Below are 7,817 nucleotides of genomic sequence, written 5' to 3'. Positions count from 1 at the left end.
GGGTGGAGACTGCTGTGTGACGAGGGTCATTATGCGCGCTTTTCACCAAATGGCATTGCGGTGATTAAATGACGGTGAATGAGATGAACATTAGCCTACATGGGGAATTGGATTTAACTGGATCAGGACAGAGACAAGCGACTGGCTTCTGCTTTTATTTTCTTATTTATTTAATCATTCCGTCAGTAGGTCAGGTCATCAGCGTAGGATGATTACTGAATTAGAAAGGATATGGAAGGAAGCGAATGTGGTTGTTGTACCTGTAAATACTTGACTGAGGAAAACCATGAAAATGCCATCAGGACAGCTGGTATCCGGGCCGAGATTTGAACCTGAGACTTTGCGAATTAGACTCAGAAGTGCCGGTTACTATACTGAGACGTTCACTTCAAGCGCTTGTAAAAATTTTAATGAGCTTTCGGGCTCCGTGTGGATTCCTGACTGTACGGGACCTGCGACACATTTGTTTCCAGAAAAAATCGATTCATCCGTAAATTTACACGTGTCTTACGTGAAGATCCGATTGACGCCTGCGCACAAATATTATTCACTCTCGAGACGACATCACGTGATCTGTTTGCGTTAATTGCAAATGAAACCGCCAGGAGATGGACTGTGGTTGTTTTGTGGTTTTGGAGGTGTGACCTGTGACGTCATTGAACAAGGTCAACCTAAGGCCCCGAGATGGGCAGGGAACGACAAGGAAAAGGGTTGTCCCCGGCCGCGCTGCATCAGGAAGGAGATCATTTATCACATCAGCGTCATTAGGTGTACGCTTCGTTCCAAAAACATTCGCCTAGCAGTCCGTAAGCGGAACCCAGAGGAGATGCCATGTAATGTAGATGGGATGCACACGCGAACCTCCTCCGTGATGATCTTCCGGGTTGTTGCGTCGTGTAGCATTTTGGGCTGTGTTCGAACGTTTCGGAGAAGAATAGTGCTTCCATCTTCAGGCCTGATATTTGAAACGTTGGCACGCAGGGAGTATGCTACACGGTGCAACAACGTTGTATGTATTTTTAATTTATTTTTTTATGTTTTAATAATATAAAAATGCAAATGTTTTATGGAATATGCAGTAATTTAATGACACAACTTTTGTCGAAAACGTGTAGACAAACCAGATGTTATGTTCACACAGTGGAATGTCCTGGAACTTACCTGTTCCTAACTTCTATTTATCTTCAATTTATCGGTATTGGTCGAACAATCAGAAAAAGGAAAGTGAATGAATTGACTTGTCTTCCGGGTTGTTAAACCGTGTTGTCTGGTAGAAGTTTACCGACGTTTCAGACGTGCTTGCTATCTCAGTCACCAGGACGATCAGTACTGAACCCTGATGATGAAGACAGCAAGTACCTCTGAGGCCTCGGCAAACTTCTACCATACTGCACAGCGCAACAACCAAGAAGACAGTCATCTGTCTTCATATTTGGCGCCGTGAGAACCTGAAATCTCATCTCACAGATTAATATATTTTTAAAAAAATGTTTCTAAGTTGTTTTGAAGTTGGATCCAGGTAAGTTATTAGCTAGATACTTGAAGATAGACGCTTTCATCTTCACCACTGTTAAAGAACGAAGTATGACGTGCTTTGTGGATAAAATGCAAAACAGTGAGACACTCTTCGTGCGAACACACAAGTAGATGGCGGTGTCCGCTTTAGCATTTGGGCAGGGCACTGCTGTTTTTGCAGTATTTCAGAGTGCTCCAAGCCCCAAACCCCTGAACTTTCTTAATATGAACAGCACATTTGATGTCATCATCCAGGTTATCGTCTCTGAGAGCTGTAAGCAAAGTGATGAGATATCAGCTACGTTCTGGGCGAAGAGATGACTATAAAATCTGCTATTCAGAGTTACATTTACTAAAAATTTATTTCTCAAATCTAATTATGGCCTATATAGTACAATATGGATTGCCGTGTCATACGAAGGCCAATGTTATTGACATGAATAGTATCATATAAACACGTGTCTTATACAGCGAGATCTGGAATATAATTTATTTTTACTTTGATGATTCTTGCACCAAAAATTTCTTAATTATTCGTTGATTGGGTACTTTTAAACTGCAGTAAATATTCACAGCTTAGTGATAAACTTTATATGTACATACATGTGTTATTATTAAGTAAATTATATAAAAAAGGGAAAGTTTCTTTGCAATTTATGATATAGAGGAATGTTTAAATGTACGAGTAATGATTATTATTTTCAAATATCATTATTCCTTAAGAGAGAAACGTCTGTGTGTTTATATTTATCACTAACCTGCACAGTTGACATGACAATCTCCACCCACACCAACGTCTTTGCACCAATATCTGTTGTTGATCTGAAAATATAAATGAAATTTGACGCACAAAAGTTTCTAAAGTATTTTTTCGTTCTTTGTTTCACCTTTTTGAATGAGATTTTTTACCAAATATCTAAAATAGATTAAGTAATCTCTAAAAGAGACGGCCAAGACCCACACTGGGTTGTAGAACCACAGATGATGATTTCTTTAACTCTGCATGTAAATAGACTCCATACATCTCGTGAATTGAGCATTGATGTAGACTCGATAATGTGTAGAGTGCAGTCGAAACTCAAGGATTGTCGTAAAGTATGAGAGCTATAATTTTACGTTCTTCAAGTCGAAGAATGTAAATTTTTCTCTTGGTTGTAGATTATACGGATTGCTTACCTGAAATATACCGTTGTCGTAACTTCCGTCCGTGTTCCTAGGGCTTCTTGCTGCTGAATTTAGACCACTCTCGTGCTGAGCTATGCACAACCCTGCAGAAACAAGCTTTAGAATTGGTACAAGTGTTTATGTATCACATTTTATTATTTATTTAGTGTTCTGTCTGACGACAGGTCCATATGAACAGGATCCTTCCATCCTTTTCTCGGACTGGGACCTGTTCATATACGTTCTTGGCAGATGATCCAGAAGTGGTTTGCCATTGCCTTCTTCTGTGTGTGAATGGAGTAATTGTTGGGATGCCACGGAGGAAAACTCCGTGTTGCCTAGACCACGGCCTTGCCCAACACACGTTATAAATTCGGTCACCGCCGGGAATCGAACCCGAGACCCCAGGATTACAAGGCCGGCGTTCTAACCGCTAGACCACCTCATCTTATTATTATTTAGTGTTCTGTCTGACGACAGGTCCATATGAACAGGATCCTTCCATCCTTTTCTCGGACTGGGACCTGTTCATATACGTTCTTGGCAGATGATCCAGAAGTGGTTTGCCATTGCCTTCTTCTGTGTGTGTGTGAATGGAGTAATTGTTGGGATGCCACGGAGAAACCGGGGAAGCCCCCGGAGGAAAACTCCGTGTTGCCTAGACCACGGCCTCGCCCAACACAAGTTATAAATTCGGGCACCGCCGGGAATCGAACCCGAGACCCCAGGATTACAAGACCAGCGTTCTAACCGCTAGACCAATGCGTAGGCAAAATGTGTTCGGTAATTCTTTTTGAAATGCCATGGAAAATGAGGATGTTCTAGGCTCTCTTCTGGGATATGGAGCCATAGACTTGTATGTGGTTTCTCCGAAACGTCGATAGCCACGTACAAGTCTGCACGGCATGACATCCCGCCACGAAACAACATCGACATTCTAGCCATTTGAATATCAGATCTGAACAAAACGAAGTATTATCATAAAAGCCTTACCCAAGGACACGTAGCTTGTATCGTCATTGTAATTTCCAGTCGGCCATTAATTTCCTTTTCAGTTAGTTGTAAAGTCTCATAAATAATTTTCTGTCCGAAAAAGTGCATTTTAGTGTCAAGCTCTGTTATGTTTGTGCCACGTTACTGAATTTAAAAAAAAAGTGTGGTTTTGAAGCTTAGCACCGTATTGTACGGCAATTTGACAAAAAATCTTTGGTCATTTATTGTTGTGTGCAAACTGTGTTTAGTCCCAAATAATGTCTTTAATCTACGGCACGACAATGGTACATAATATTGACGTTCCACGTACTTAAACATTCAGTAATAATTCTTCATTTTCTCTCTATATAATTCTCTCTATAAAGCATCAATCAATTGGTCTATTAAACTGAACTCACATGTTGCTAATTCGTTTTCTGGAACCTTATGGTGCCTCAGCTGTGCCAATAGTTGGCACTTGGAGAATTTCTTGGCGAGAGACGAGTGTGCCATCGCGATGATCAGAATAAGACAGACGTTGATAGCTCTCATTGTGGCTGGCGTCTGCGCAGAACACTGAGGTTACATCGAAAAACAAATTTGATCAATCCTCACTGGGTATTACGAGATTTAGTAAAGTCTTGGACGAATAAATAAAGTATATTATATTGAACGTTAAATTAAGTGTGCTAATACTAACTTTTTTTTTCAACAATGGACTACGTGATAATTACTATGACTTAGAAAAAAATATTGATTGTTGGGTTTTTGGAATTTGTCCATCGTCTGATGTTATAAAATTTATGACTTTTCGATAACGTTCAAAAACCCAACAATGAAGATTATATAACACTATCGTCAAAAACCGTTCGGAATAAAAATGAAACGTTTGTATTTTTCATAAATAATTCACATTGTTGCATTTTGCGTTATTAAAATTACATTGTGTGACGATTGAAATCTCCTACACCGGGATATAATATTTACCCAATCAGACGCATCAATTATACGTTGGTGTAAACGTTTCTGACAGTCTCGCTTAGTTTAAAAATTATAAATATTTTTGGGTAAGTTCTGCTACTTTAAATTAAGTAAATATTCTATTTTTGACACACTGTGGGGAAATCCTTTGACGTGTTTAACCTAGCAAATACAAAAACGCATTACCTTTTAGATAGAGCTTTGAAATGTCACGCCTAGTTTTCACTTACGTTCTGAATATAGTCACGTAGCTTTTCGTTAACAGACATTTAAGTATCAGTAGAAGCTTGTAGTAACTCAACTCACCTGTAAATCGTTTCAGTACTTGGAGACAAAAGTTCCCGGTTCTTCGGTCTTCACATATTTATACTACATTTATTCTTATTCTTCTTATTCAAAAACTTTACACCTCCTAGTAGCCTTGGCCTGCTGTTCTCACTTTTCGTTGTCGTAAATATAAAATTGTACTCCACTTTCCTGGAAGATAAATATGTACTCTGTTAAACAATAGCTTCATTATTCTTACACGTAAACATGGAATACCACTTTGCCACACATTAAAACCGATTGCTCTGTCTTATAAGCAAGAAAGAAATAACCCAATAAATATGTCACTTAAAAGTGTTAGTTTAACAGGTAAACCTGAAAAGAACAGTGTTTTCCCATTGTAAATTTCCTCTGACGACGTGTGTAAAATATTTACACAAGTGTCCAGCTGTGCCAGGGTCGAATCGGAATAATGTTACTTATCATTTGTAAGTAATCTTCACCTGTTGTAGTGCCCTTACAGGGGAAGTTAGTTCTTATGACATTTGTGTACTTCAATAACAAATACGTCATTTGCAATTTACAGAGCCTGAGTGTCTGACTTTTGAAGCATCGAGGCAAACGTGGCCTATCTACGATTGGTGTACGTATGTAGTCACTTGCAGAAATTCGTTTTGACTACACGCATTTGGTGGTGGAGTCTACATTTTGTGTTTTCATTAGAGTTATGCTTTCACTCTTATATTCAGAAAATAACGCTTTTATTTAATTTCAGTCATTAAAGTAGTCCTCGGTATTATTGTTAAGTTACAAAACTTAACTACGTATCGTATTAATCCAATACAGTTTTAATTTATTTAAACCAGGAATTTACCTATCATATTCCATTGTGAACGTCTGAGCATGAGTAATAATATCATTGAAAATTTTGAATTTTGTCCACGGACTCAACAACCATGCCAAATTTTATTAAAATCATTCCAGTCATTAAATAATTTTTAATGCTTTGCATACAGAAATCGATGACGATTGTAAGCTAGGTTGGCTTGAGTTGGGTTAGGTTAAGAAAGGCTTATGACGCGTATTCACAGAGGAAAACTTGTAATAGCGTTAGAAGTGTTTCACCTCACGAATATGGGTGAATTTAGTATTTACCATTATAAAAAATAATAATTTGTAAAATTAGCTACTGCTGTTTTGTGAATGGGAGGGTAGTGAAAGTTTTTACCAACTGAGCTACCACAATTTTCATCTAAATGTTACCGCCCTATCGTATTTGTAGTAGTTTTACTACTGTTGCTAATAGATGACAGGACAGTACAGGTGTGACGTCTACGTTCGTATGTTGCCAACTTATAGCAATGAGTTACCCCCAGCATGGTATTAAGATGTACAACATTTGTGGGAAGTAAGTAGGCATTAAATAATCGCTTATAACCATTTCTCAATGCCTACTTACTTCCCACCCATCCTGTATATTGTGCTGCCAGCTGGAATTTATCATTCTGTTAAGGATTTGGTTTTATATGTATGCTGAAGGTTGTAATGATTGCATGTGTTATAATGTACCTAACCTCAGTCAGTACTTCATATGTGGCCGATGTTGGCTGTCTGGGATATGTGGTTGACAGTGTACTAAACATTAGTAGGAAATGGAAGTAACCGAGAAAAACTGTGTTCCAATAAAGTGTGGTATTCGTTTTTCTCCTCCTGCATTAATTTTGGTGTATGAAGACAAATTTAAAAAAAATAAGTTACGGAAGCACGTAATGCCAATTCGTAATTTTAGAACTAGTTCCAGTGTAAATTTTGTGGCTCAAGATTTGAAACTCAGGCATGAGAAAATAATGTATTCTGTTTCAACCATCCAGATAGAGAAAATGCTGCGATTATTGCAGGAACATATGAAAGGTACAGTTCTTATAGAAGCAGTGCAAATTGTGAACAAAGAATTTACTGTTGGGCCTGATGAAGATCTAAATAAACTCGAAGTCGATGTATTGCAGACGAAAAAGAAAATTATGGATAAGACTTTTAATAAAAGTTGTATAAAACCTGATGATCCTAAGTTTGTTTATGACAAACAAATAGACTTTAATCAAAATGAAAACGAGAAAGTGGATTCAGGTTGGGATGGTGAAGAAAATGATGACTTATTTTGGAACTGAATCGTTTTAAAAACAGTACAGCGACTAAAATGGCCAAGTTAGGAACTCTTGAAAATAGGTACTTCAAGTAAGTTTACTATCTTTTTCCATTCCAATTTTGTTATATGTAGTTATCTTTTGGGGAAATTCAGAACACAGGAAAGTGGTATTTAACATCCAAAAGAATATAATTAGAATAATGGTACACGTTAAAAAGTTTCCCAATTAGAGAACTCTGTAGAAATTTTATGTACTTCTGCAAGTAAATTTCTACTCCTGTTGCTGTAGTTTTTAATGGACATGGGGAAGTGTCAAACTTAAACATAACCTCCATATGCCAAATGCTAAGCTCACTATTTAGCAGTCTTCATCTGTGATGATGCAGACAGCAAGTTTCTGCAAAATGATAGGTGCCTATATATGAGTCTACACAGCATCAAAACCCAATGAGTTAAATCTGAGATTTCCTTTCAGTACTGGAGAATGAAAATGTGGGGCTGCATATCTTAGTTTAAAATGTGATTATGTGCACTGCGCACACAAATTACTGCAAGTGCTTTTAAAAAAAAAAGTATGTTACATGTCTTACCTTGCATTGGTTTTGTTGGCATTACAGAAGTGACACACAGGGCAGGCCTGCAAGATGGTAATATATATTTAAATGTAAAGAGGTTTACATTCATGTTTTATTAGGAATAAAACCAACATTTTTTTCTTTATTGTTTGGATAAAACACTTTTCTTGTGAAGGAGTATAGTGGTTGCAAATTGT

General features: G+C 37.7%; 2 protein-coding genes across 13 annotated transcripts in view; one reads left to right on the top strand and one right to left on the bottom strand.

Annotated features, from left to right (window-relative positions):
* Window positions 1-1,062: 1,062 nt before the first annotated feature.
* On the bottom strand, window positions 1,063-5,089 carry LOC110828014 (lysozyme 1). Its single transcript, XM_022060268.2, has 5 exons — window positions 4,939-5,089; window positions 4,071-4,227; window positions 2,692-2,783; window positions 2,274-2,337; window positions 1,063-1,787 (listed from the first exon to the last, which is right to left on the bottom strand). Exons 2-5 carry the CDS (start codon window positions 4,201-4,203, stop codon window positions 1,663-1,665), a joined length of 414 nt encoding a protein of 137 aa, XP_021915960.1. The 5' UTR covers window positions 4,204-4,227; window positions 4,939-5,089; the 3' UTR covers window positions 1,063-1,662.
* A 1,224-nt stretch (window positions 5,090-6,313) lies between these two features.
* The window catches only part of LOC110828012 (uncharacterized), a 66,351-nt gene continuing 64,847 nt past the window's right edge, over window positions 6,314-7,817 (top strand). For 9 of the 12 annotated variants that reach the window (XM_087347038.1, XM_087347046.1, XM_087347045.1 and 6 more), the window contains exon 1: window positions 6,314-7,134. The gene's annotated coding sequence lies outside the window, so the exon portion shown is untranslated. The remainder of the gene's footprint in view (window positions 7,135-7,817) is intronic. The other 3 variants (XM_087347042.1, XM_087347039.1, XM_087347037.1) reach the window with 2 other exon arrangements.

This window comes from Zootermopsis nevadensis, unplaced genomic scaffold (genome assembly GCF_977971745.1).
Source record: "Zootermopsis nevadensis isolate Lab colony 2312 unplaced genomic scaffold, Znev_1.0 Znev_ptg000011l, whole genome shotgun sequence".
Lineage (NCBI taxonomy): Eukaryota > Metazoa > Arthropoda > Insecta > Blattodea > Termopsidae > Zootermopsis > Zootermopsis nevadensis.
The sequence above is the reverse complement of the archived record's forward strand: the minus strand, read 5'-3'. Positions and strand labels throughout refer to the sequence as shown.

Excerpts from the sequence above, each read along its gene's own strand:
- LOC110828014 (XM_022060268.2), bottom strand. The coding sequence starts at position 4,203 with ATGAGAGCTATCAACGTCTGTCTTATTCTGATCATCGCGATGGCACAC. Across the intron at positions 2,338-2,691 it reads ACGACAACGGTATATTTCAG|ATCAACAACAGATATTGGTG; the intron begins GTAAGCAATCCG and ends TTATATTTTCAG. Across the intron at positions 1,788-2,273 it reads TTGTCATGTCAACTGTGCAG|CTCTCAGAGACGATAACCTG; the intron begins GTTAGTGATAAA and ends CTTTGCTTACAG.